Genomic DNA, 27,781 nt, shown 5'->3' with positions numbered 1-27,781 from the left:
TCTTGTTTTGACTTTCCCAAAGAGGTGCGTTCAATTGCTTCACGTAAATCTTCCACTGCTTGCGCGTCATTTGGTTTACTTCACTTGAAAATCCCTTTTAATGGATTTTTTGGGGGAGTTGCGATTAGATAGATCCAAAAATGCTATACTTTTGACACAAGAAGCATTTCTTCTTCAACATTCTAAAACAGCATTTTATGATTAATGATTGTACCACTTATGTAATTACACATGATGGGTTGAACAAATACCTTCTTTATTTCTGACTCTGGGGAATTTTCCGCCATAGAAGCCTAACACAGATACTACATCTATATCATTATCTTTAGATCTTCTAACAAGGGTGGCAGGGTGCTAAAGATGATCTGGCTGGGTTGCTTGCATTAAAGACATTTGCTCCATTTTGTCGAAACATGACCGCGTTTCACTGTCCTGAGGGGTATAATGCTAAAGTTATTATCCAGCCAATAACCCTGCATTTCCAGTTAACTTCCATAAAATGTTCTCTAATCCATTGTAAGCGGTCGGATGGCTCGGACAAGCAAACCGATTGTGACGCTTGTTGTTGTTTTTGTCTTTGCAGTCCCGCCGATTGGCTTTGGTGGCGCTTCCTAATCTGGATGGGCAACTTGCCACGTCTAAACTATGTTCCTCTCAGACAAGGGCTGCCCCTCGGCGATACGCCGAAATCCCAGGCGGCTCAGGTCCAGCGTTTTGAAGCCGCCTTCCAGCATGAGTTCGGCCATGCCGCGGCCCACGGCGGGCGACTGCTGCAGGCCGTGGCCGCTGAAGCCCGTGGCGAAGTACATGTTGCTGACCAGCGGGTGCAGGCCCACGATGCCGTTCTGGTCCAGCGTGTTGTAGTCGTAGTAGCCCGCCCAGGCGCTCGTCACCTGTGGGAAGACAGCTGTTGAGAGTCCAGCGGTGCCTCCAAGAACAAAAAGGACAAACGGACACCATTTGAGGGGCGCCAAAGTTACCTTGAGATTTTCAAAAGCGGGGACACGATGTGCCAGGTGAGGCCAAAGTTTGTCTTGGAAAAATTGGTGGTCCACCTCCAGATCGGCCACATCGGGCTCCTCCCCCTGACGCAAAACAAAAACCACACAAAGCATTGTTGCACGGGTGCTTGGCAATTTTTCACGCATTCATTGGATAAGCATACAAAAGCAAACTTTTTTTTTATGCCTATTTTCCGCTCATTTGACCAAACTATTTTTTTTCTCCAAAATGTTCTAGTTCAACAACTTTTGAACCCGGAACCCCCCCAAAAAACTCTTCAATTGGGTTCCCCATCCCAGTTGAAGTCCCTTTTTTCCTTTTTTCCCAACCTCGTCTGGCGATCTCCCAGCAATGTAGTTCCCTCCGAGCCCCTCTCTCCTGAAGTAAACGCCCGAGTGGTCGATGAGGAAGGGCGTGTCCAGACCGGGACCGTCGGGACAGTGGAACACATAGATGAACCTGAAACGCAGTCACTGCGGTCGGTGCAACGAGCAAAAGACTCCATGGATAGGCCTCCCTCCTATTTTGATGGATTTTTTTGTACCTTTTCCTGGGTTCAACAGGAATGGGAATCCCGGCCATGGTTTCCTTGGATCCCAGGCCCATTCCCAGCATGCTGGCCAGTTTGGCCGAGAAGGCCCCGGCGGCGTTGACTACCAAGGCGCACTCTACGGGTTGGTACTCCATACTGTTCATCATCTGCACCTGATAAGCAAGTAAGTGGAGTCAAAACAAAGTTCCTCCACTCACAGTACTGTCGGTTGATTATATATATTTTTTCTTTTTATGCTCACTTTCACAGATTTAACCGTCCTCAACTCCATTTTTCGTCCGTCCTCCGCCGTGGCTTCGAGAGATGAATAATTGAAACCTGACAGAGAGACGAATGTTAATAAACTGGTGGATTGGAAGCGTGCATTGTACCCACCCGTGACTTCTCCGTGACATTGAATGACGCCCATGGAAAGAGCTTTTCTTCGGAAAGCGTTGAGCAGAGCCCACGGGTCGAACCAGCCCTCGTTCTCCAGACCTGTGTTTTTGTGAGGGAAAAAACAAACAAACTTTTATTCCTATCATTTGGATGACTGTTCTAGTTTCAGCAGCCGTATGGGATTGGAAGACATTTTCCAAAATAAAAAAAATCATGACCAAAATTGTATGTTTTGGAGTGATAGACTGTCAAAGTTTGATGGACTGTCGCTCACCATATGAAGCCAGCGCCACATCTTCGGTATTGAGCCAGGGAAATTTCTCTTGGAGTCGCTTGCGCGACAGAAGCGACACTTGAGCTCCGGCTATCCTTCAAAGCACAACAAAATGTAGAAACCTTTGCTGGACCCATCTTTCAGCAACAGACCTCTGAGCGTGGAAGTTGTCCTCCATGATTTTGGCCGCCTTGTCGCTGGCCAGGAACAAGTAGCCCGCCTGGTTGAACTGGAGGTCCACGGGATCTTGGTCCAGAACGGCCAAGTGATCCTGAGGGACCATGTTCATCTCAACTTGTAACGCACGCCCCTCAACGGTCTTGGCCGCGCACCTACGTTGATGTTCCTCAAGAAGTGGGCGGACGCCAAAGACAGGTTGATGTTCTCCGGCAAGGAGAACTGCTGGCGGATCCCCCCGGCCGACAACACCGTGGATGACTGTGAGTACTGGACAACGAGGTGCAATATTTCCCCCATCAATCTTTAGTTAGGACTTCTGTTGTTGTTGTTTTGTTTCGACTTACCATTGTGTCCTTCTCCACCACTACGATTTTGAGCCCGCCTCGGATCCCTTCCTTCTTCTTGAGCCAGTAAGCGATGGACCAGCCTACCACACCGCCTCCCACGATCAGAACGTCGGTCTGCTCGGGGGGGAGCAGGGGGTTGATCTCCAGCGGGCTCCAGGAGCTGCCCGGGAGAGCATCCTTCAGCTTCTTCCACGAGGTGGCCAGATTGGCCTCCATATCTCCTCGGGGAAGGGGGAGGGGTCATTTCAACAAAACTTTTGCTTCACGTTCCAATGAATCAGACAGAGGTGGCCAAGTCCGGTCCTGCGGTCTTCAGTCTGTTTTCCACATCTCCATCCTCTACCACACACGGATTAAATGACCAAGGCATCAGCACGCGGTCCAGATGCTTGATACCGATGGCGATGATTTGATTCAGCTGTGGTAGAGGAGGGAGATGTGGTAAACAGACCGGAGAAGGGAGACTGGAGGACCGGAGTTGGCCATCCCTGCAAAAACTAAAAACGAAGATTAGTTGTTTCACCCCTTCCTTTTTGATTTTTAATGCACGGCCCATTGTACTTTGCTGCAGCCCTACCTTTAAGGAAGTCTCTCCGCAGCGTTGTTCCCGAGGTCAGACCCCGGCATGAAAGTTGGTATTCACACGACCGCCGGAGCTTCGTCCCGATCCGTCTGGAGGGGAGCAGAAGTCCAAGTTTCTGGACGTTTGCACGCAGGTAAAAACACGTTGTCATGGCTTTGCTTAGTATAGATGCTGTTTCTTTGTGCTAAAAATATGGAAACGGGATTTAACAGTGTCCAAGTAAAGGCTAAATAATTTACTCAATTGCAATGGCACGTACGACCAAAGTGAAAAAATAAAGCATCTTTTTGCATGCTCTCCATCATTGTTTGGAGAAATTGTTTAACTTTTTTGATAAAATACACATAAAAAAGTTACAATATTGACAAAAAATAAGTTGTAGTTATCAATGTATTCCTAAAAGCTCCACACATTTAAAATGTTATATTACTTTGAAAACTTGCTGCGAAGTGTGCATGGTATTTCCGCAAACTTTACCGAGCAACATGCCCAAGTTCTCGTCATGTGACCGCTGTTGCCCAATTAGAGACACGTGTCTAGCGCTACGACAACAATACGAAAGCCAGTCAAATCGATCAAATGTGGGGGCGAAACTCCATTTCTCTCCAAAATATGCAAACTACTACAAAACCAAAGTCTTTTACACTTGATTTAAGCAAGTTTTCGTTTCAATAGTCTTGCATTGCTTTTGCATGTCTACAGGTATTGTGATTCTATCTTGCATTGTTATTGCGAAATATATCCTAATGATTGACTTTGGGGGCGCTATTGAGTAACACAACGCTGATAAGTAATGTATAATAGGTAGATGTGCTTAACTAACTGTAGTAGTACATCATAAGCCAAATCATGCATTCAAAATCCATAATTTTATCTCATTATTCTAAACAGTATTTTTCTGTTTTGTATTAGGAAGTTTTATTGAGCTGAAGTATTTATTTTAGGAATATACAGCAAGATTGTAACCATTTTAAATTTAGAAAAAAGTCCTCAGCATACATATATTTAATGTTAATATTAATACGTAAAAAACAGCCCCTTGTGTTTCTGCCACATATTTCCACCTCCTGAAAGATGCACATTGGACTTTTCAGATTTGAATCAATACTAAACTAGTGATCTTCTGACTCTTGAAAAGCAAACTTCAAGGTTGGATTTAAAAATAAAACGCGTTGTTAATCCCCGGCTGATCTTATCGCTGAGGAGACCAAGCCTCACTAGAAAGTACACTTCACCTCACTCTCATCCGGCGGCTGTAAAAAAGCGGGCGTTGGATAATTTGCTTAGATAAGCGGCGGCATGACAGCAGCCATTGACCCCGAAAGCTCGCATCCATCTTGGAGCTTAAATGAGAAGCGAGCGCCCGACTCGTCATTCACGCAAAGGTCGAAACCAACGCTGGGGGAAGCGCTCCTTCATTTTGATTGATGGACGCGTGCTTATTTAGATCCGTGTGTATCGGCCGCCCCTACGCCCGCGGACGAGCAGATGAGGCCCGCAAACGACCTCTATTAGATGGCCGCAATGTCCAAAAACTGAACCGCACATGAACAATTACAGTAAAAAATAATACAACAGGCGTTTTCATAGATCCGTTTATCAAATACAACTTCAAATGACATTATTACCTTTCCCATTTAAGCCGATGAACTTGATGCCAAATGATCGAGTGACCTGTGGGGGCGTCTCTTTGGTCCACTTTTGTCCCAAAGGAAGCGAGACAAGCAGCCATGCAGTTATTCAACGGAAAAGGGGAAAAAAATGATTTTCTTATTATCTGACACGCACGGAAAGGCTCATGCAACATTTAACACGAGGAGCGTAAATTAAGATTTATTGATTTGAGATCATCTCATCTGGCCAAGAAGCAGATTTTGTAAAAAGCGAGTGCAATTGGCATTGCAATTCTAAATAAGATGTTTTGAAAAGTCCAAAATTCCAGACAAATGTGACAAGACAATAATGTTGTGTAGACACGTGTATGTCCATCGATTATTTTTTTCAACCTTAGAATGCGATTTTTTTTCTTCTACTGGCAGCCTGTTGATGGATACAAGCGAGCCTCGCCACCAAATGTCAGTACGCTCTGAAAAGAAAAGTCTCTCTCCGATAGAATGAAAAAAAAAACGTAGCGAGAAACTGTTAGCCGGGCTCGCTCAACGTTAAATAAAAAGGATCGGCCGGAAAGGTCAACTTGACGAGGCCATGAGGGACGACGTGACACTTTAATATAACAAGACTTGTTTTTTTTCCTCCTCCTTCATAATAGAACAGGGTGCATTTGCACACTGAAAAAAAAATCCCATTCAACACTTCATCCTTTTTCTCTCTTGCTTTTTAGGAACTTTCCTTCCAAGCAAGACCTTCCTCCCTCCCTCCCTCCCTTATTGCAACGTGAAGGCATCATGACGGTAAGAGGAAATCCAATTGCCACCATTTTTACTTGGATGGCACACGTCGGGCGGAGCTCGGGTTTCTTGACATCCGCCATCTGGGAAGGGTTAAGCGCATTATGAGACACTCACTCCGCAAATGGGCAGAGAAGAGAAATAGATGCTCCTTCTTCCTTGGTTTCAGTCGGAAGAAGATAGACACAAAAACTAATTAACCCTTTTTTTCCTTTTGGTTTGACTCTAGCATGGCCCTCATTGGCTGAGAGGAAAACTGAATTTTCGTACTGCTTTTCCATCCTCGGTTGGAAGCATGCATGGTTGCCGCCGGCGACTGGGATAGCGCAACGTTAATGCTCAACCTCCGATGTGCCGCCTGGTAAACAAAGGATTGGTCACAGATGAAGCATTCCAATGTTTGTTTTGTTTTTTTTAGCCTTCAGTCACAATGTCGGGATTGTCACCCCACACACGCTCGCCTTGTCATTTTTTATTCATTGCTTTTCTCTGCATTTGTTCCTCAAAAGGAGCCCTCAGTGGAGTCACAGACAAATGAACCTTCTAGAAGAAGGCTATCAAACTTTGCTCCATATCATGCTTTCCCAAAATTGTCAAATGCTGCTTTGGGATGGAACACAGCAGTGGATCATCATCATCATCATCATCACACAGTAAAAAGGTGCAGATGGTGTGATGTGGCTTTGACAAATCCACTCTTTTAATCGCCCCCGAGCAGAAGGAAATGAAAAGTCTCATCGGAGTCTATTGGCTGGCTGTTTTTGCCTCTGGCAGTAGAAAAAAAGGCCCATTTTTTAATTCAAATCCTGGTTGAATGGACCATCGGATCAGACAGATAACAAAAAGGCACGTGGCTCCTGCCAAAGGAAATGTGTTTTTTGCAAATAAAGTCAATTTCATTGTTTTGCATGGCATTTGACTCGTGGATTTTAACTCTGTGAACCATCCCGTTTCAGCATTGGATTTGGAGGCGGGCCCAGGCGGCCATCCTGAGGCCACATTCACCAAGCCAAAGGGATGTCGTGAAGGTTTGGAAACCTGAAAATCAAGACCACTGGACTCCTGTGTAAGAACTAAACAGGTACATCTTGTTAACCTTTCTGCCTTGTGGTCTTTTGCTGTAAAGTAACACACACTGTCACACACAATGAAACCCACTTGTCGCCTTCCACGTCGGGCTCATGAAAGGCGCGTGTTATCAATTGAGCACATTGCCTCTTCGGGAGAGCTGCATCATACTGCAACTTGATAGATTGGCGCTGAGAGGAGGCTCAATGGGCCAGGGGGGGGACAACGTGTTGCCATGGTGATAAAGGAACCTTTCACAAGCCAGCGGCTTTGACCCGTCAATGCGCGACTTACATGACGCCCCCCCCCCTAAAAAAAAAAAGAAAAAATATAGAGGGAATCTCCAGAATAAGAGACTTTACTTTGATCAATTCTTCCAAAATGGATAAATTGGCCTTTTTTTTGAAGAGCTCCAATCTCCACCATGAGCTTTCCTTAGAAGTGAGTCAGTCAAGTTTTGCGCGTCCTCCGTCATGGTGGGGTTTTGACGACGTGGCTTCCGACGAAATGCCTAGCGCTGGACTTCTTGTTTAAAACGTCAGCCGCCATCAATCGCCTTTTACGGGAGAAGAATTAGCTTTGGGACTATTTTTAGAAGCAATCCTGGCTTCTTTTTTTTTTTCTTCTTCCACTAGTAGCCACAAACACACACACACACACACGCGCTCACACACGCAGTCAAACGCAAACGGGTGGCGTATTTACACGCTCGCAAAACTGTTCCCTGGGGGTAAAAAGGCCTGACAAAAAAAAGGCCTGACAAAAAAAGGCGCTTGTCTTATCGATACGCTGGCTTGAGCGCAATTGGCTATTGATTTGAACACATTTGCCGTCACAAACGCTCACGTTGTTCATGTTCTCATTTTAAAATGGATTTCTTGGTGAGAACATGGCGAGACTTTTGAAAATAGTCGGCCCACCACAAAGGCCTCGCCTTCACCAAAACAGATAGGGTGACGTTTACCGTATTTACATGTATACAAGCGTATAAATTGCCTTAAAAATCATTGAATTTTCAAATTTCTCACATAAAAGCTGCCTCTGATTCACAATTTATAACTCTACTTTTGTAGGAGTCAATTCTCCGTCTTTTATCATCCCATAATGATATATCTGTCAAAAGACGGCCAAAAAATGTGTGCTAAACGTCGGCTTTTGATGTGGCGCCATTGGTGGAGACTAGAATAGAATAGATGTTCCTCCTACACAAACAGTGTCACGCTTGCCGGGGTCTGGAGCGCAGACTGTAAACACGGCGGGCGCCGCCAAAATAAAAGCCCAAATCACTGGACATATGTGGCTGTCCATTGTAGCCAGAGACTTATTCAATCTGCAGGTTTTTTTCCTTTTTTTCTTCTTGGCATCATCTTCTTCCTTCCAACAGGTGGCTGATTGAATGATAGGCGCACTTTGTGGGTTTTAAAGGGGTGCTGCATCGCTCTCTCTCTCTCACCCATTTCTCTTCCCTCCCTCCCTCTCTTTCTCTCTCCATCTCTGCGTCTCTCCCTTCCTCCTTTTCCAAAGTCGCCAGCGAGCGAGTCGTGATCGAAGCACGGCAGTCCGGCGGCGCTGGCGGTCCTGCGAGTGGCGAGCGTCGGGGGCACCATGATGTTGAGGATGCCCATGAGGAAGAGGAGACGGAGGTGCACGTCCTCTTGCGGATACAATTGACACGGAGAACCAAAAAAAGAGTCTTCTTGCCAAAGCAAGTTCCCATGTGCAACAGCCACAAGGTGGGTGCTTCTTCATTTTTTATTTTTTTATTTTCTTCATCATTTAAAAAGAAACGCACAGCAACAGTAGGAAGCGTACAACTTTGGCAAATCAGAATGAGCGGATGATTGCATGTTGCTTTTTTTATTTTTTTCTAGCACTGCAGCAGCAGCGTCAATTTGTGTGTGTGTCGTTGCGTGAACACACAATAAAGTGTGATTATTATTTGCCCAAGTCGGCCAAAGGCGACGCTTGGTGGCTGCGGGATCAAATAATGCAGCGACTGCAGTCACGCGTTGGTTCACACGCGCATTTACATGGGTCATGGTGGTTTGAGTCCAGATGGGATCTGGATTCCAAATAGGTAGTCCAATTCTTGTATCCCTTTTTTTTTAAATTCTGTCTTGGAGATGCAACACTAACTTTTTTTAAAGACTTGTTTTTGTCCGCTTTGGCCTCTGACTGGTTTTCTTGACGATGTTCATGACTTGACTTTATTGCTGACGTCCCCAGCATTTCCTTGTTAGGGCAATTTGCCATCAGGGAGTGCAACGAAAACAACAAAAGAAAAAGAAAAGACGGAGCAGGTTTTTCTTTCTTTTTTAGACGCAGTCGCCGGGCAACCGCTGGCGCTGTCAATCAATTAGCCAACTTAATGGGCTTTACGTCTGGACAGCATCGGGGCCCGCCTGTCAATCCAGGAGCCGCCAGCTAAAGTTAATGTGGTTACCGGCGCCGCTAATTGCAATTAACTTGGCACTGCCGTTGTAAACATTTTGGGAACGCCGGATTTCTCGGCAAGTTCTTTCAGTCCACTTTCATCGACCCATGAAAACGGACGGACCGAAGGTTTTTGGAACGTCATAAGCTACCGTCTGATGTTAACTTATTTATTTTCCAAATCTTTGCAGTTTGTTCACTCGGGGCCATGTCCCAGTTGTACTACCGGCGCTCGGACAGCTCCACCTACCGCGACCGCATCCCGCTGAGGATCGTGCGGGCCGAGTCGGAGCTGTCGGCGCTGGAGAAAGCCTACCTGGGCGCCGTGGAGAAGGGCGACTACGCCAGCGTCAAGCAGGCCTTGCAGGTCGGGTCGCCGGTGGGATTCCGTCCGGCTCGGCGCTTATTTTTACCGCCCCGTTCTGCGCTCGGATTTTTCCGTCAGGAAGCGGAGATCTACTTCAAGATCAACATCAACTGCATCGACCCGCTGGGCCGCACGGCGCTGCTCATCGCCATCGAGAACGAGAACCTGGAGATCATCGAGCTGCTGCTGAGCTTCGCCGTCTACGTGGGCGACGCCCTGCTGCACGCCATTCGCAAGGAGGTGGTGGGCGCCGTGGAGCTCTTGCTCAACCACAGGAAGCCCAGCGGCGGCGTACAGGTCAGCTTTCCTGGCGTTCTGGCCCATTTTTGCCCGAGTAAAAGTTTGCATCCATGACCAAAACAACTAAATCTCAAAAACTACTATTAAAATGAGTATAAAAAAATATGTTCTTTTGAAAAGAATCAATACAAATAAATCCTTCAAGTCAAAAACGCCAACAGAAAGCATGAAAGGAAACATCAAGAAAAGGGAGCCTCATTAAAATGACTTAAAAACAAGTAGGGAAAAAAAGTCCACTTTACCAAATTCAAATCAAATCTCCCATCTTTCTACAGAAGCTCAGCGCTGCTCCGTCCATCCGTCCGTCCGTCTCGCCATGTGAATTGCCGCGCTTATCTCCCGCATACATTAAGTCATCTACTCCCTCTCCGTGCTCCGTCTGGAAGGGGGAAAAAAAACATATTCTCCGTATTAAGTGCTTCTGCGGTAAGGCTAGCGTAACGTGAAGGCCTGGGGAATGACGGCTTTATTGACCGTGCCGCTGAGGTGAGAAGAGAGCCCCCCCCCCGTCAAGTGAAAAAAGCCACCCAAAACTTTTGACTGTCAAAAAGTCGATAAGGCATTGCAAGTGGCAACATCAGGACTGAATTTGGTCAACCCTGGCCTAAATATTTCAAATTTAAAGTCATTAAAAGTCTAAAATAAAAATTGCGGCTCCATAGGAATGAATTGGAAAGCCATCTAACGAGCTCCCATGCCAACAAATAGGATTTGGCTCATTAAAACCAGCGACTCATTCAAATCAAGTCTGTATTGTAAACCTTTGTTGACGTGCACTTTCTCTGCGTTTTGTCGCTAGTGTTCATGCGTTATTCATGGGGCGGGAAAAATAATGAAAAGTGCTTTGGAAATGAAATTCTGTCTCATCTTCGAAATGCAGCAAAATGCCACCAAAGTTTTGGAAACAATGTGTTTGAGAGATTAAACGGTGTTTTTCTTTTCCCGGAAGGTTCCTCCCATCCTGCTGGACAAGCAGTTCTCGGACTTTACGCCGGACATCACGCCGGTCATCCTGGCGGCGCACACCAACAACTACGAGATCATCAAGCTCCTGGTGCAGAAAGGCGTGTCCGTGCCGCAGCCGCACGAGGTGAGGCTCCTCCCCCCCCGGCCCAAGTCAGCTATTAAACAAAAAGAAAAAGTTGGAGCTATGAATAAGTATTATGGCCATATTCCTAATAACGTTAGCAAGAATCCAAGCGCTTGTAAAGTGTAAAGTCTCCCAAAAGTCAAATCAAGCCGGACTCATTTCAGATTTTTATCCTGGAAATGAAGATAATGAAGCGATCATTCAATTTCTACCGTTCAGTCTGTCCGTTTTGATGACAATGCGCAATTGTTTCCTTGTTTTTTTTCCATTTTTTGATGGTGCAGGTCCGCTGCAACTGCGTGGAATGCGTGTCCAGCTCGGACGTGGACAGCCTGAGACACTCGCGCTCCCGTCTGAACATCTACAAGGCGCTCTCCAGTCCTTCGCTCATCGCCCTCTCCAGCGAGGACCCTTTCCTCACCGCCTTCCGGCTCAGCTGGGAGCTGCAAGAACTTAGCAAGGTAGCACATTCTTCCCAAAAAATATCATCAAAAATACTATCATGGTGCCATGTGACTATACAAAAGCTAAGCCTGAATTGCAGAGTGACAAACTTGATGAGCAAGGACCACATTTTCATTCATGTTTTTTTTGTTTCCAGGTCGAAAACGAGTTCAAGTCAGAGTACGAAGAGTTGTCTCAGCAGTGTAAAGAGTTTGCCAAAGACCTTCTGGACCAGACCAGAAGCTCTCGAGAGCTGGAGATGATCCTCAACTACAGAGATGATTTCAACCTACTGGAGGAAGAGGGCAACGGAGACTTGGCCAGACTTAAGTTGGCCATCAAGTACCACCAAAAAGAGGTCAGACCGCTTGTCATTTCATAACCGTCAACCATCTAACGGACCGGCATCGAGCTTTGCGCTTTGACAAAAACAAGCTTTTCTGGTTAGTGATCTCGCCACTTTTCGAGCTCTCCTATCTCTGGCGCTCTGCAGTTTCCGCAACACTCCAAGCCGACGATAATAGCAACGGCATCGTGACTCACCAGGATGGTTTTTGACCTTGTGGGAAAGACTCAAATGTCGGACAAGCACGACCAATTGATTCCCCTGTAGCCCGGGGAAGTACATTTCAGCTGCCTTTAAATGGGATGGACATGACCAATCCAGATCAAGAGCGAGACTGAATCTTGACTCATTGAGTCTGAGGCCATTCCAATTTGGCTTCAATGACAGACTTCAAGTGTCTCTGACGGCTGCACATTGAAACCATTTCTGTTGCTCTCTTCTCTAGCCTCAATGTTTATTGCACTTTATTGTGCCACTAATTCCACAACAGGTGTCAAAGTTGAACATCTGGAAAGGACTGGGTCCCAAATCACATGGTGTTCCTTAAAAGACAACATTCCGTCCTGAACACGCTCACATTTGCACTCCAAGAGAAAATGAAAGAAATCCTCTCATTGAGTCGTGGGGTGCCGGGTGAGGCGGGGAGGGGGGCAGCCAGAAGCTAATCTGCGGTTTTTAATGCTGATTTTATCTGTGTGATCCGACGCTCCGCCGCTTCCCGTCACAGTCGGCGAGCGCGGCGAACCAAGCGGCGGCTTTTGCTCATCTTTTTTTTTCTTCTCCCGTCGTACTGCTCTCTTTTTTCTTTAGCGCAGCGCAGCCTATTTGGCTCGGGGGGGACCTCGCTCCATTTATTTCCGAGTACTCTTTAGGGTATATTAATAGGACGGAAAGCTATAGGAAGTTGGGAAAGGTGTGCTTGGACAGAACAGCCGGCTGGCCAACCTCGCTCTGTTTTCACCTCTTGAACTCTACAAATAGCCACAGACTTCAGAACGTTACATGGCGAACAAAGCCTTGAACTCTCGCAACCTCTCGACGTAACGCCATCCCATCACCACGAGCACGAATCCAAGGTCTCCTCCGGCTCTCCGTGGGCGTTCGTCAGCCCTCGTCGGCGGCGCTTCTGACAGGCGTCGGTCGACTTTGCCTTCCACTTTTGTGCTCGACTTTTGTGTTCCTTTTGACATATTTTCTGTCTCCAAATGTGAGTCACTTGAGTGGCGCGCTCGCGCACACGCCGATGAATTGGGAGCCCTTGTTGCCATGGGAACGGGCTGCAGAGTCGTTCAGCATCCGACCGTGCGGGTCCACGCTCGGCGGATCCGATCTCGTGGCGTGCTTTTGGCCGACCGACCGTGTCTTCTATTTCATCTCCGTAGAATCCGAGGCGGCCCTCAAACATGGTGACGTGCCGCAACACGCCGCTCCACTCCGCTTCCGTCGAGGGCAATGAATAGGAAAAAAAATCCAATGTTGAAATTTGTCTTTGTTTCTTTTCAGTTTGTGGCGCAGCCCAACTGCCAGCAACTGCTGGCGTCGCGCTGGTACGACGAGTTCCCGGGTTGGAGGCGGCGCCACTGGGCCGGCAAGTTCCTGACCTGCGTCTTCATCGGGCTGCTGTACCCGGCCTTCGCCGTCTGCTACCTGACGGCGCCAAAGAGTCGCTACGGGCTGTTCATCCGCAAGCCCTTCATCAAGTTCATCTGCCACACGGCGTCCTACCTTACCTTCCTCTTCTTGCTGCTGCTGGCCTCGCAGCACATTGTCACCACCGAGCAGGACCGCCAGGGCCCGGCGCCCACCACCGTGGAGTGGATGATCCTGCCCTGGGTTCTGGGTGAGGAGGGTCCGGTCCAACCGGGGAGAGGGTGTTCTGAGACCAACCACTTTTTTTTACCTTTGCAGGCTTCATCTGGGCCGAGATCAAGCAAATGTGGGACGGCGGTTTCCAGGACTACGTCCACGACTGGTGGAACCTGATGGACTTTGTCATGAACTCCCTGTACCTGGCCACCATCTCCCTGAAAGTGGTGGCTTACACCAAGGTAAGCCGCTGGCCGCTGGCCGCCGCCGTGGTTCCGGCCGGGACTGACTGGGAGGCTTTCTTCTCCTGGCAGTACAGCGGCAGCAAACCCAGGAACCAGTGGGAGATGTGGCACCCCACGCTGGTGGCCGAGGCGGTCTTCGCCATAGCCAACATTTTCAGCTCCCTGCGTCTCATCTCGCTGTTCACGGCCAACTCCCACCTGGGACCCCTGCAGATCTCCCTGGGCCGGATGCTGCTGGACATTCTCAAGTTTCTCTTCATCTACTGCCTGGTAAAGCCATTTGCCGTCACCCAGCGAGACCGTGGAGGCGCCCGGAGTGGCCCAATGTGCTGCCTCGCCCACCGCAGGTCCTGCTGGCCTTTGCCAACGGCTTGAACCAACTCTACTTCTACTACGAAACCAAAGCGGCGGACGAGAGGGGCAAGTGTAAAGGCATCCGATGCGTGGAGCAGAACAACGCCTTCTCCACGTGAGTTTTAGACTCGGGGAAACTCGGGATGACAAATTTGGTAACGCAATGTTGTGCCCGTGCTCTCCTCCAGGCTGTTCGAGACCCTGCAGTCTCTGTTCTGGTCCATCTTCGGCCTGATCAGCCTGTACGTGACCAACGTGGACGCCGACCACCAGTTCACCGAGTTTGTGGGCGCCACCATGTTCGGAACCTACAACATCATCTCCCTGGTGGTGCTGCTCAACATGCTCATTGCCATGATGAACAATTCCTATCAGCACATTGCGGTGAGAACGTGGCCAGAGGTCCCAAATTTGGTTTGAAATCATCTCGTGAACTTTGCAGGACCACGCGGACATCGAGTGGAAGTTCGCCAGGACCAAGCTTTGGATGAGCTACTTTGAGGAGGGGGCCACCCTCCCGCCGCCCTTCAACATCGTCCCTGGTCCCAAGTCCTTCTGGTACCTGGTCTGCTGGCTGAAGGCGCGCGCCTGCCGGGGGAACCGCGCCGCCCGGCAAAACACCATCGGCACGCTGGGGGTAGGAATGGATGGATGGGTTTGCCCGCCGACTTCCAAATCGTATCTTAAAGACGACGATGTGTCTCCCGTGCAGAGGCGGGCGGCGGAGAACCTGAGAATAAACCATCAGTACCAGGTAGGCCCTTCCCTCATGTTGCTCCATATTTGCGCTTTTCCATCTGCTGCTGCTGGAATTGATGAGTCACATCCACAATCAGTGGGGTGTGGAGTTCTATTTGCGCGCCTCTGTGGGGGGGACAGGGGGGGGGGGGTCCTTTTCCACTTTTCTTCCCCCACCCCGCTCGCCATTTCTCTCCCGCCTAACGGGCCGTGACGTTTCCACGGAGACGAGCGCCACCGATTGGGGAAAAAGTGCCCACGGCCAATTTGCCGGATGCGTGTGCGCAGGAGGTGCTGAGGAACCTGGTCAAGCGCTACGTGGCCGCCATGATTCGAGACGCCAAGACGGAGGAAGGCCTGACGGAAGATAACTTTAAGGTCTGGAAAGCCTGTGTTTCTTTTCTTCCAAACTCTGACACGAGCTCTGTCCCACAGGAGCTGAAACAGGACATCTCCAGCTTCCGTTACGAGGTGATGGGCATGATGAAGATGGGGCGGGTGGTCCCGCAGGGGGGGCGAGACGACGGCCCCGTCACCCCGTCTGAGCCCGTCCCGCCTCGCCCCGACGGCCCCCTGGAGACGGCGTGCCGCCCGCCGGTCAGAAGCCACCGTTTCAAGGCGGCCGCCTCCCTCCTCCGACGGGTGGCGTCCGCCTCGCGCGCCCCCTCGGCCTATAACGGGCTCCCCAACGGCGGCGCCCCGTCTCCCGGCGACGCCCCGAGCTTATTCGACGACTTTGCCGTCTTCCACAAACGGCACCAAGCGGGTGGCTCCCGCCGGCGGGGGGGCGGCGGCGCCAACGGGGCGGGACCCGCCGACCTTTCCCGAAAAATGTACTCTCTGTCGGAGGAGGCGGAGGACGAAGAACAGGGTCCGGACGTGGGCCGTCTGGCGCAGAGGGAAGACGAGAGCACGGCCTGAACTTTGACCCAAAAAGTTTGCAAAGGCCAAAGGTCACGGAGTTGTTGTTGAGCCGTCTCCTTTCTGATCACAAGCTCCACCCCTTTTGTTACATGGAAAAAGAGCACGTTGCTTCCCAAAAAAGTGGCCGCTCACTTTGGTTCCTTCAACATCCAGTTTTGCGTCCAGTTGCGCCCCTTTTTTTTAAGTGAGGCCAACGAGACTCAGGGAGGCGCTGGAGTGGAAATGTGTGCGCGCAGCAATAGAATCCCGAAGACTTTATGCCTTAATTTGGAGGTTTTGTGCACTTTATAGCTTTTTTTTTCCACCCGTTGTCTTCGTGGTTCTTTTTTGAACAACGAATGCATCCACGGCGGCGCTTTCAATGCTGACCGCAAAGGGCGTCGTTTCCCAAGCATGAAGCGAAGGCAAATGATGAATTCTGGAACCATTTGTCATATGTTCATTGATTGGGGGACTCTTTGATTTAGTGAATCATTTTTTTTAACACACAAAATGCTGATCTGCTTTTTGGTGTTTAAAGACGTGGTCCATTAAACTAGACACTGTATTTTTCTTTCTTTGTTAACCTCCAAAATGTGCAATTTTCTCCTTCCTTAATATACATGATGATGTTTCTGAAAGCAATTGTGTGAATTTTGCAGACTGTACCACCAAACTTGGACCACCAGATGGAAATATCACAGCACGATGGTGAACACTCATCCATTCATTCATTCCATTGACTTGACCTTCCAGTCCTTTGGGTAAGATGAATTTTCTCATCAAATTCCAAAACAATTTCCTCCAGTCATTAATGTTAGAGTAATGAGCACACACACACATTTCTTACTCCTACTTAATTCCCCCCTTTTTCATCAATTCATATTCATGAATGGGTTGTTTACCTTAAACCTACATGTTGCCATTTGTTGAATCTTTAAAACGTACTATTATATACCACGTAGGTACAGTATATGTATACCCACAATTTCCAAATTGGATATTTTAAGGGAAAATTGAAATAAAACTCATCCATAAGAAAGTCAAGTTTTCTATAATTTAATGTACACTATGTTCAGAGAATTAAAAAACAAAGCAAGCATTCCTGGCATTTTGGAGGAAAATAAATGTATTCCTTTTAAGAAATGCAAATCTTTTAGGAAGTTTTATGCATACTTTTGGGGGAAAAATGATTGGATGATAAGATATATGCATGCACAGTGATTTTAAGATAAGATTCAGTATCTGAATTGAATGGAAAATGGCCGTGGGGCACTTCCCCACCTTCCCCACCTTCCCCACCTGCCCCACCTGCAGCAAATTGCAAATTCACAAAGACATAGATCATCAAATTCATGATCTGAACAAAACAACATATCATATCATAACAATGTTTTTTCTGGCGGAAGGCACGCTGGCGTATCGGGGGCTCCGGGGTGTGATGGAGGTGGGCCGTCATCCAACTCGCCGTTGACTCACTTTGGTGGGAGTCAATGGGAGGGGGTTACGGGGGGGAGGGGGGGGGGGCTAGGCCTATGATGTGTACATGAAGGAAGGGGTGGGGGGGTACTGTAGGGGTTTTTTATAAAAGCCAGGCCCGGCCCACCACCGTGCACACACTGACTTGCGAGGTCCAGCGCGCATCATGACGACCTCCGGGATGCATCGGGCCGTGGTGGCGGCCGCCGTCTTCATTGTGGCGGCGCTCTGCTCGAGGGCCACCGTCCAGGCGTCGTCGGCCTACGACAAGATCGTCACTCACAGCCGTATCAGGGCCCGGACCCAAGGGTGAGTACCCCAAAACCTACTGCCTTTTTGGACAATTTGTGAGTTTTGATGCAAAACAAAATGAGCAATGACAATGAAAAAATTCAATGAATAAGTTATGCAAATTCAATTATAATGGATGTGTACCAAAAAACCAATATAGACTCCAAAAGCAAGTTAATGATGGGAAATTGCTTAAAAGTTTCTTCATTATTTCAGAAATATGATTTATTTGAATAGTCTTATTTTAAATGTGACTTTAGCCCACAACTCAATAGTGACATCAAAAACAATTGTGTAAAAATAATATTAATGAATTGAATTGATAAAAAAGAGGGACTCTAATGTTAAAATCCAATGTATGTTTTTTAGAGTGTGTGTATGTTTTTTGGCATGAAAAGTCTGGTTTTCAAGCTTCCTTTGTGAGCGTGATTTGTTGACATTCCATCTCATGGCGTCTGTCAACAACATCCACCTTTAATCCCCCCCCCCCCCCCTCCCACTCTTAATCCCATTCATTCAGACCCAACGTATGCGCCCTGCAGCAGGTTTTGGGGACCAAGAAGAAATACTTCAGCACATGTAGGAACTGGTACAAAGGCACTATCTGTGGCAAGAAGGCGTAAGTAGCCCACCCATTTTTTCCTAGGGAGCGGGGGCCTTTTTTCATATCAGATAAGTGGAGAATTAACTTTGTTTGTTCGAGCCACGTCCAAGTTCTGTACGGAAACCATTTACAACAAAGACAAATTAGTGGCAAAACACACGTGTGTTCATTTGCGGACAAACTAACAAGACCGCTCAAGAAACAAGTACTTGAGTGTAAATGCAGGAAGGAAAACGCTGTTGATGCTTGATGAGGCCGCAGGGGAGCTTGTTGATTAGCTGACTTAAAAAGAAAAAAAACAACCTTAACCAATGGCAGCCACCATCTGCATCTGCATGTGTGTTTTGGATGTTGACTAGCAAGACTGTCAAAATAGTAGAAACAGCTGTATATAAAATGAGACCACTTTAATCCAAAATGGCTAATTTACAGTTCAATTCCAGGCACGCTAGATAGCTGTTTTATTTTGAACATGACAAATTTTCAAGCATCCCATTTTTGTTTTCCAATTTTCTATGGATGGATCATCCTGCCTAAAAAGGCCGGCCATTTGTGGCATAAACCAAAGACGTCTGGTTCGATATTGTTGTTGTATTTGTGCACGTGTTTTGAATTTACGCCCATGTTTTTTAATTTACGCCCATGTGGAGCGCATCTGTTACCCCGTCGGCGGGGGATGACATCATGGCTTCCTTGCGTCCAGCTGTTTGTGCGGATATTGGCACATGTCGCCTGGTGTCAATCTCACACAAACAACACCATCATTACCGCTGTCCATTATCTCAGCGTGTAGACCAAGTTTTTTTGGGAGGGGAGCGTGCTTTGGCACTTGCAAAGTAATTTTGGAGACAATTCCAATGGACGTTTTGAAGAGCGGAGTGTCCTCAAAAACATGGCTGTCTCACAAACATGTCTCTGTCTCCCCCCTGGCAGCGTGGTGGTGTACGAGTGCTGTCCCGGCTACATGGGCCTAGAAGGCATGAGAGGATGTCCTGCAGGTGGGTGTCAAAGAATTTCACCCACTGACCAACGTTTTTTTTCACACGGAGCCCATTTCTTCCATAGTGGCTCCAATCGACCACGTGTACGGCACGCTGGGGCTGGTGAAGGCGTTGGACGCGCAGCGATACGCCGACCTGTCCAAGCTGAGGGAGGAGATCGAGGGCAAGGGATCCTTCACCATGTTCGCGCCCAGTGACGACGCCTGGAACCGGTTGGAGCCCGTGAGTTGATTCCAGAGCCCCTACCGGCTCCTAAAGTCAGTCTACTCATGTTATATTTTTTTCCCGGCGTGGCGACAGAGCGTCCGGTCGGCACTGGTGAGCAACGTCAACATGGAGCTGTACAATGCTTTACGCATGCACATGGTCAACTCGCGGCTCCTGACCAAAGACATGAAGGACGGCTTGACCGTCACGTCCATGTACGACGACATGGGCCTGAACATCAACCACTACTCCAATGGGGTGAGCTTGCCGGCCAGAATCAACTCCCCTTTCCAAACACTCCCAAAGGTCACCGTTTTATGGCCGACCCCAAGGTGGTGACGGTGAACTGCGCCAGGATCGTCCACGCCAACCAGGTGGCCACCAACGGCGTGGTGCACGTCATCGACCGCGTCATCGGGGCCGTCACCAACACCATCAAAGGCGTGCTGGACGTGGAAGACGAGCTGTCTTCCTTGAGCGTAAGCCAACCGATCTCCCCGAGAAATGCCAGTCCACGGGTTTCGAGCTCACCCTTTGACCTCTGCGATGACAGGCGGCCGCGTTGACCTCCGGCGTGATGGACAAGCTGGACCAGCCGGGCCAGTACACCCTGTTTGCCCCCACCAACGCCGCCTTTGAACGCTTGGGACCGGGCTACCTGGAGCGTCTCATGGGAGACAAGGACATCAGCACAGGTAGGACATCACGTTTTGGACAATCCATAAAACCCAAAAGCCATTTTTGCCTTTTAGCGGGCTGACGTTTTATGACACAATGGGGATGGGACCATGACTTAATCATTGACATTACACCCAGACATAGTTTTCAATGTGGTATTTAAACAAGCCCCATCCTGGCGAGTATAAAAGGGGGCAGATTTATGAGCAATGGCCAAGGCCCAACGAATGAGTCATAGTCATTGGGTCGGCGTGGAAGCTGGAGCGCACGTTTGATTTGGCCGTGACTCACGTCTTCGGCGGGCCCCTTTAGGTCACATTATGCCAAGAAAACAGTCAATTTGGTGGGGCTGTAGTTGTCACCGTGCCAACGGCTGGAAGTGCAAACAAAATAGGCCATTTTGACCCATTTAAGAGCAGCACCTATGTTGAATGACATTTCACCGTTTTCATTATACTATATTGATGATAACAAAGGCTTTTAATTTGATTTAAAGGCATAGCATCAAATAAGACTAGGCTTTCATTTCAAACTATTCCACAAAATGTCGCTTTTCATAAAGTGCAATACTAAGTGTCCTGCAAGTGCAATCAGTGGATCAGCATCAGCTGCTTCTTCTGCCCAACCCCCGTGGCTTCAAGTTTTTCGGCCAGCTCAGTCGGTCAATGCTGGATGGCAAAAAGCTGCCCTCCCCACACCATCCCAACCCCCGTCCATTCAACCTTTTCACCTATGTATGTGCCTTTTTCACCTCTGCAACATCATCCCCTGCCTGGTATAAACTGTCAAAAGCCAGTTCAGAACTTTTTTTTTTTTTACCTATTTTGAACATGGGCCATCAAAGTGCAAACCATTTTGACTCATTTCAGAGCACCTTTTATGAATGATATTTCACCCATTTCATGATACTATATTGATGACAAAAAAGGCTTTTAATTTGATATAAAGAAAGGCATAGCATCCCATAAGAGTAGGCTTTCCTTTCAAACTATTCCACAACATGTAGGCTTTCATAAAGTGCAATACTGAGTGTCCTGCGAGTGCAATCAGTGGATCGGCATCAGCTGCTTCTTCTGCCCAACCCCCGTCGCTTCAAGTTTTTCGGCCAGCTCAGTCGGTCAATGCTGGATGGCAATCCCCCCCACTCACACCACCTCCCCACACCATCCCAACCCCCGTCCATTCAACATTGTCAGCTATGTATGTGCCTTTTTCACCTCTGCAAAACCAGCCCTGCCTGGTACAAACTGTCAAAAGCCAGTTCAAAACATGTTTTTTTTTTACCTATTTTGAACATGGGCCATCAAAGTGCAAACTTTGGATCATTTTGACCCATTTAAGAGCACCTTTTATGAATGATATTTCACCCATTTCATTCTACACAGCTGTGTAATGATGACATTAAAGGCTTTTGATTAAATATAAAGGCATAGCATCCCATAACAGTAGGCTTTCATTTCAAACTATTCCACAACATGTAGCTTTTCATAAAGAGCAATACTAAGTGTGCTGCAAGTGCAATCAGTGGATCGGCATCAGCTGCTTCTTCCGCCCAACCCCCGTCGCTTCAAGTTGGTCAGTTCGGTCGGTCAATGCTGGAAGGCAAAAAGCTGCCCTCCCCCACCCACCCACACCACCTCCCCACACCATCCCAAACCCCCATCAACTCAACATTGTCACCTATATATGTGCCTTTGCAAAACCACCCCTGCCTGGTATAAACTGTCTAAACTTTTTTTTGACCTATTTCGAACATGGTTCATCAAAGTGCAAACCATTTTTACTCATTTAAGAGCACCTTTTATGAATGATATGCAGTACAGAAAATGAATGACTTTCTCATTATAAAAGGTTCACCAAGTTGTTGTGATAACAAACCATCTGATATTGATGACAATAATAGTCATGCAAACACCCAATGAGTGCCACGGTTTTAGTAGTTTGATCTTAAAGTTCCTGACATGTCTTGCAGCCCTGGTCAACTACCACCTGCTGAAGAGCGTCCAGTGCTCGGAGGCCATCATGGCCGGTTCCGTGTACGAGACGGAGGAGGGCAGCACCGTGGAGATCGGATGCGACGGCGACAGCCTCACCGTCAACGGCATCAAAATGGTGCTGAAGAAGGACATTGTGGCCACCAACGGCGTCATCCACCTCATTGACCAGGTCCTGGTGCCCAACTCGGGTGAGTCCTACGTGCTTCCAACGCGACACACCTGCACCATTCTGATCTTCCCGTCCCTTTTTAGCCAAAGACGTCATGGAACTGTTGGACTCCAACCAGAGCACTTTCAAGGATATGGTGTCAGAACTGGGTTTAGCCACCGCCTTAGGGCCCAAGACGGAGTACACGCTCCTCGCCCCCCTCAACTCCGCCTTCACCAGTGAGTACCACTTTAGCCGTGCCAGAATCGTTTTGTTTTAGCAAGGGGACATTTAGGTCTAAGTCTATCTGGAGTGTCCTCACAAAAACCTCATTTGCTTTGCAGCCGAGGTCATGGCCACTGACAAGACGGTGCTGAGGTACCTTCTGCAAAATCACGTCTTGAAGCTGAAGGTCACTCTCAACGAACTCTACAACGGACAACTTCTGGAGACGTTGGCCGGGAAATTTCTGCGCGTCTTCATCTACCGCACGGTGAGTTCCGGTCCCTTAGATTGAAAAATGTGCGTATCGTCATGGTTTTTTGGGCCAATTCCGCTTGCTGTTGATTGCAATGAATGTCAGGCGGTGTGCATCGAGAACGCCTGCATGGTCCGAGGTAGCAAGCAAGGAAGCAATGGCGTCCTCCACCTGATCAGGACCATCATCAGACCCTCGGAGAAGAACACCTACGACATCCTCAAAGCGGACGGACGCTTCACGTGAGGATTTGGACTCTCTTTATTGGCCTTTTGTCCAAAAGCAGTCGTAACTGAGGGATTTCCATCCCCAATCCAGAATTTTCCTTTCTCTGATGGAGACGGCCGACCTGGTGGACCTTCTCAAGCAAGACGGCTCATTCACCGTCTTTGCGCCGACGGACGCGGCCTTCGCCGACCTGGACGCCGCTGATGTGAAACTGTTGAAAAGTCAGTGGCTTTCTTGGCCGCATTGTGGCCTGGACAAAGTCCCGGAGATCCCCACGGGAAATTGCTTTCTATTCTCGCAGGTGATCCGACGGCGCTGAGGACCATTTTGCTGTACCACATCAGCCGGGACATCTTCATCAATGGCGGCTTGGAAGGGGGCGTGACCAACTTGCTGAAGACACTGCAGGGCAAGAACCTGCACGTTTTGTCCGTAAGGTCACCCACTTGAAAATTGACACGGAAAGATTTCTCTCTATTTTTTATGGCAGCGGGCTACCATTTAGAAACTCTGATTGGATCACTGGGGGGTTTCCAGAAATGTTAAGGAGCTGGCTGCTCCATCAACTGTACATTTGAGCTCCCTCTCAACCCACCAGGAAGTGTGGTGACATCAAACTTGGGCTCGGCGAGGGTCTGTGGGGGAGGGGGAAAAAATCTCCCCAAGTGACTCAGCCAGACTTTTTGATTGCAGGAAGTTCCGTCACTAGGCAGACGGGCCTGCTTTTACCATTAACCCTGAAATTTAAAAGCCACCACTTTTCCAAATATGTTAATGGAGGTGGGGGAAATGTAATCATGTTCCAGTATAGCTAAGAGTCTTTTTGTGCTTTTGTCCAGGCAAACAACTCCATTCGCGTCAATTCGGTGGACGTACCGGACAGTGACCTGATGGCCACCAACGGTGTCATTCATGTGGTCAACAACCTTCTCTATCCAGCAGGTTGGCACTTTTTGAAGAAAATAGAGAAAAGACCCGGCCTTTGTTCCACTCTGACCACTCGGACTTTTCCTTGTAGATCTTCCCGTAGGCAGTGAAGACCTGTTGTTCATCCTCAGGAAGATCATTAAATACATCAAGATCAAGGTAAGGGATCTTGTAGAGAAGAACTATGTATTTCCTGAACTTCCCTATCATTTCACAGTCTATTTGTGACCCCCACCCTCTGATTTTTGTCTATTTCAGTTTGTGTCCGGCTTCTCTTACGCTGAGATACCGCTCACCTTTGTCAGTAAGTTTGTTTCCTATCCTCACTCTGACCCTGGCGCGCTCAATAGGCCGACCCTAAAGATGCTTATTTTTTTGTCCACAGGGAGAACCATTACCACAACACAGTACACAGAGAAAAGTAAGGCCAAGTTCTCACTGTAGTCTCCGGCCGGTCGTTTGTGCATGAATCCCCAAAAGTGACGTTTAGGGTTAGGTTTAGGGCTTTTCCCTTAGCCCCGTCTTATGGGATCAGTTTTGTGATCTTGTAAATTCGGGGGAAGTTTTTAATGATGGAATTCTTCCAGGCTCCGATTACATTCCGCTTCCATTCCGGCTTCCTGCCATCATCCGCTCTTCAAGTCCCGTGGGACATGTCAGCGGATCAAATCTCGGCATTTTGTAATGAGCTCATTAGGCTGTCAGTGTATCCCTGAATTTCACCTCAGAAGTAGGCAGGCATGCCTCTGGATATTCACTCGCGTCGACCAGATAAGAGTGGGAGCTACTTAGTGGGAGAAATACAAGCTGTCATGTTCCGTCTTTCCCCCCAGCCTAAACTTGATGCCCTAACCCCGACAAGAAAGCCAAATCCGCTTTAGAATCTTTGCCTGCATGCCTCATAAAAACTCAGAGTTCAAGAACCTGAGCATTTGGGTCCGCGAAAGGGTTAGGAATGGTCAGTAGATTTAGCGGACAACCAATAAAGTCTCTGGCTAACTAGTGCAGCTGTTCCTAAAAGAAAAGTGACGCCGACGCTTCCTCCCAACAGTTCCCGACCAAAGCCAAGTGATCCGAGTTATCGAAGAACATCCATCCATCACCGAGGTGCTGGAAGGCGGATCGACCATCACCAAGGTGACGCAGGTCATTGAAACGGAGCCCACCATCACCCGGGTGGTGGTACGGGGACAAACGGAGATTAGCGAGGGGGACCCCTCCGTCACCAAGGTAACCAGGGTGATTGGGGAGCCCGGCCTGACCAAAGTCACCAGAGTTATCGAGGGTAAGATCGAGGGTCCGCCTTGGGAACATGGTTGACAAACGTTGGAAGATCATCAATGACTATGGAATTTTTTAGGTGGGCAACTGGCGTCCGAAGGGAAGACCATCACGGGTGAGTTACTTCATCTTCAAGGTTCTTCTTTTTTTGTGTATTAACAGAAACGTTACCTTCATCATTCCATTCCAACTCACAAAAGGGGTCGTTTATCACTCGTCGTCACACCGAGACGACATGGTCAAATTCCAAAAGAGGAAGTTCTAGTACCAAGATTAGCTTCTACGACTGAGAAGACAGGGCTGAGCCTGAGGGAAAAACTTAAGATGATTTATTGGTTTTCACAGAAAATTCTCTAGGGAATTCCATTCTCCAAAGAAAACGTATTGCTCCTTGAACAAGATTCCTTCCATGGGAAGGTTTTGGTTTTCGTTATAGATTACACTCATCCAATTGTCTATTTCAGAGCGGAAATTTCGATTAGGTTTGCCATCTCAATTGCTGAAAGAAGACTAAAGGAAGGGTTTTAATACAAGATACACGTCTCCAGAGATGTTGTCTATTGAAATAGATTGTAGCTCACAGAGACATGGAGTCAAGAAATTGTCTTCCATTCCCAGATAAAGCCTCCCAAATTTCACATCATCTCTCACACAGTCCTCCAAGAACATTCAACCTGTCTTTGTCTACATGTCTCTGTCTGGTGTCTTCTTGCACGGCAGTTAAAGAGGTGCTGGTCCAAATCTGTCTATTTGTTCATCCGTCCATCCATCCGTCTGTCCTTTTATATGGAGGTGGAGGTGGAGGTGGTAGGGTCTTTGTGTCTGTCTTTTGACATGAATTAATGGACTGACTCTCCACAACCTCCCAAGGTGGAGTGCTGTCCTCCTCGGAGTTGGAGCCGCAGGTCATTGAGGGTAGGGGCTCTGCTCTGCTTACCTTTTCAACAAAAAAAAGCAACAGGAGTCTTGGTGTGGCTGTGGACTTAAGGGGGGGGATAAAAAGAAAACAAGTCTACTGCTGCTTTTGTCCTTTTAATCCTTAAAGACTTTGCAAGTTGCTCCCGTTAACTTACCTCTGGGTCCACGCAGGGCCGGACTTCTCCAGGATCACCACCATCCACGGCGACCCCAGCCTGGTAAAGATGGAATCGGAGAGGATTACCAAACTCATCCAAGGTTGGCTTCTTTTTTTCTTATGGGTTATGAAAATGTCTGTCCTGGCTATTGTTCAAACGGTCTGATGGTTTTTCCCCACGGTTTGAGCGGGACGTGACGTCTTTGCACGCATCGGACGCCATTAACCTTTGTGTACATTTTTTTCGCAGAGGGTGGGAAGTTTGCCGCCGCCAGAAAGAGCCCAGGTGAGACAAAAAAAAAGCTGACATTACATTTCGATGTGCGCTCGAGCGGCCGATCTAACCACGGTGCTTTTGGTCCTCAGCCGACATAAGGAGAAGGAGGACACGCTTGGTCAAGCGTCACCGCAAGGCCACGCCCCAGTGAGACCACCGCACGGCCGCGGGTGAAAGGCCCACCCATTCCATTGTGGATTCAGCGAGACCAAAAGAAAGTTCGACTCGGGTCTATTTTTGTATTTTGATAAGAAAAGGAGATTGTGGTGCCAGGCGCCGCCAATCCACATTTGCTGTGACATGAAATAGGATGTCTTTCCATGGTGCTTGGATTCACCTCAATGGATGCTTGGAATTTTTTTGGGCTGCAATACCTTCTGTAAATTATCTCATGGTCAATAAAATACATTTCATACATTTGCTGCTTCTTCGGTCTTTTTGTTACATTTACAGAAATCCCAATGTGTAGTTGGTTCAAATTCGAGGCGGAGGGGTTGGAAAATGAGAGGATTTTTGTGTGGCGCCACATCACTGAAATGATGGGTGCTTTTTATAAGCCCCCCGGGCCATATCAAGTTAGCGCAAGAACACCTGGCCTGGTGTCAACATCCATATGACAAATGTTGCCATCTGAGGTGTGTTCGTAAAGCAGGACGAGGCTTGAACTCCAGCTTTTGTCTTGGTGGGCTTTGCCGCCATTACGGAGTCACTTTGGACCAGTGACAGATGAGCCGTTCCTCAAAAACAAAACATTAGCAAACATTCGACATGTTAGTCATTTTTTTTCTTCTGTATTTGCTTTGTTCGCCAGTCAAAAAGATCTCCACAAAAGGGTCAAAGTTGTCCACGGGGGACGATTCCATCAACTTTGACATGAGTGAATGAACGCTACATTTAAGGGGAACAATATGGGCCACGATCGGGAGAATTTTTCATCTTAACAAGTTCATTTACTATTTGATGTTTATGGAAAACAGGTTGGTCCCAATTGTCTTTGATGTTTGAGAAAAAAGCATCCTTTCTATTGTACGAGGTTGACGAAATAAAATCAAAATGGGTAATTGCTTTTTGATGATTTACAGGCCGTGCGTGCATCAGCCAAACACCTCATCAAGCCTCACCACTTCCTGCTTTCTTTCTCAAGCCACACTTCCACTTTCTTCAAAAGCAGCCATGGATTTTGTTCCTCGCCACGGCTCCTCCGCGCGACTGGCCGCTAAATGATCAGCATATGAGGGTAGACGGGCCCACATCTGCTCCATGTGGGCCGGACCCGTCAAGTCAACCATGA

At 48.0% G+C, this 27,781-nt stretch overlaps 3 protein-coding genes across 6 annotated transcripts; 2 read left to right on the top strand and 1 right to left on the bottom strand.

Annotated features, from left to right (window-relative positions):
• Positions 1-235: 235 nt before the first annotated feature.
• foxred1 (FAD-dependent oxidoreductase domain containing 1) lies at positions 236-3,650 on the bottom strand. Its single transcript, XM_077740843.1, has 11 exons — positions 3,312-3,650; positions 2,732-2,952; positions 2,544-2,654; positions 2,360-2,478; positions 2,208-2,302; positions 1,931-2,032; positions 1,797-1,873; positions 1,547-1,707; positions 1,332-1,461; positions 981-1,085; positions 236-893 (listed from the first exon to the last, which is right to left on the bottom strand). The coding sequence occupies exons 1-11, from the start codon at positions 3,466-3,468 to the stop codon at positions 639-641; spliced, it is 1,533 nt and encodes a 510-aa protein (XP_077596969.1). The 5' UTR covers positions 3,469-3,650; the 3' UTR covers positions 236-638.
• LOC144212735 (short transient receptor potential channel 4-like) lies at positions 3,028-16,464 on the top strand. 2 transcript variants are annotated; one of them, XM_077740841.1, is made up of 18 exons: positions 3,028-3,450; positions 5,659-5,728; positions 6,682-6,806; positions 8,318-8,526; positions 9,418-9,593; positions 9,672-9,890; positions 10,843-10,983; positions 11,268-11,444; positions 11,585-11,785; positions 13,277-13,613; positions 13,682-13,821; positions 13,894-14,094; positions 14,172-14,293; positions 14,367-14,562; positions 14,621-14,815; positions 14,891-14,932; positions 15,205-15,294; positions 15,352-16,464. In XM_077740841.1, the coding sequence occupies exons 5-18, from the start codon at positions 9,435-9,437 to the stop codon at positions 15,835-15,837; spliced, it is 2,706 nt and encodes a 901-aa protein (XP_077596967.1). In that variant the 5' UTR covers positions 3,028-3,450; positions 5,659-5,728; positions 6,682-6,806; positions 8,318-8,526; positions 9,418-9,434; the 3' UTR covers positions 15,838-16,464. The 2 variants fall into 2 exon arrangements, with proteins under 2 accessions (XP_077596967.1, XP_077596968.1); XM_077740842.1 differs by lacking the exons at positions 3,028-3,450; positions 5,659-5,728; positions 6,682-6,806; positions 8,318-8,526 and having other exon boundaries at positions 9,422-9,593; positions 14,621-14,932.
• A 966-nt stretch (positions 16,465-17,430) lies between these two features.
• On the top strand, positions 17,431-26,907 carry LOC144212651 (periostin-like). 3 transcript variants are annotated; one of them, XM_077740701.1, is made up of 23 exons: positions 17,431-17,607; positions 18,110-18,208; positions 19,127-19,191; positions 19,259-19,416; positions 19,495-19,659; positions 19,734-19,880; positions 19,955-20,096; positions 22,052-22,264; positions 22,329-22,463; positions 22,569-22,717; positions 22,808-22,944; positions 23,021-23,151; positions 23,232-23,362; positions 23,770-23,872; positions 23,949-24,016; positions 24,116-24,161; positions 24,243-24,278; positions 24,909-25,142; positions 25,218-25,253; positions 26,009-26,053; positions 26,228-26,314; positions 26,464-26,499; positions 26,580-26,907. In XM_077740701.1, exons 1-23 carry the CDS (start codon positions 17,465-17,467, stop codon positions 26,639-26,641), a joined length of 2,568 nt encoding a protein of 855 aa, XP_077596827.1. In that variant the 5' UTR covers positions 17,431-17,464; the 3' UTR covers positions 26,642-26,907. The 3 variants fall into 3 exon arrangements, with proteins under 3 accessions (XP_077596827.1, XP_077596828.1, XP_077596826.1); XM_077740702.1 differs by lacking the exon at positions 26,009-26,053; XM_077740700.1 differs by having other exon boundaries at positions 24,116-24,278.
• Positions 26,908-27,781: the final 874 nt, after the last annotated feature.

This window comes from Stigmatopora nigra, chromosome 19, assembly GCF_051989575.1.
Source record: "Stigmatopora nigra isolate UIUO_SnigA chromosome 19, RoL_Snig_1.1, whole genome shotgun sequence".
In the NCBI taxonomy this organism is placed as follows: domain Eukaryota; kingdom Metazoa; phylum Chordata; class Actinopteri; order Syngnathiformes; family Syngnathidae; genus Stigmatopora; species Stigmatopora nigra.
Note: the sequence above shows the minus strand (reverse complement) of the source record. Positions and strands in the feature narration are given on the sequence as shown.

Excerpts from the sequence above, each read along its gene's own strand:
- foxred1 (XM_077740843.1), bottom strand. The coding sequence starts at position 3,468 with ATGACAACGTGTTTTTACCTGCGTGCAAACGTCCAGAAACTTGGACTT. Across the intron at positions 1,874-1,930 it reads ATGTCACGGAGAAGTCACGG|GTTTCAATTATTCATCTCTC; the intron begins GTGGGTACAATG and ends TCTCTCTGTCAG. Across the intron at positions 894-980 it reads CCGCTTTTGAAAATCTCAAG|GTGACGAGCGCCTGGGCGGG; the intron begins GTAACTTTGGCG and ends GTCTTCCCACAG.
- LOC144212735 (XM_077740842.1), top strand. The coding sequence starts at position 9,435 with ATGTCCCAGTTGTACTACCGGCGCTCGGACAGCTCCACCTACCGCGAC. Across the intron at positions 14,294-14,366 it reads CAGAACAACGCCTTCTCCAC|GCTGTTCGAGACCCTGCAGT; the intron begins GTGAGTTTTAGA and ends GCTCTCCTCCAG. Across the intron at positions 14,933-15,204 it reads GAATAAACCATCAGTACCAG|GAGGTGCTGAGGAACCTGGT; the intron begins GTAGGCCCTTCC and ends GCGTGTGCGCAG.
- LOC144212651 (XM_077740700.1), top strand. The coding sequence starts at position 17,465 with ATGACGACCTCCGGGATGCATCGGGCCGTGGTGGCGGCCGCCGTCTTC. Across the intron at positions 19,881-19,954 it reads ACGAGCTGTCTTCCTTGAGC|GCGGCCGCGTTGACCTCCGG; the intron begins GTAAGCCAACCG and ends CTGCGATGACAG. Across the intron at positions 24,017-24,115 it reads TTAAATACATCAAGATCAAG|TTTGTGTCCGGCTTCTCTTA; the intron begins GTAAGGGATCTT and ends TGTCTATTTCAG.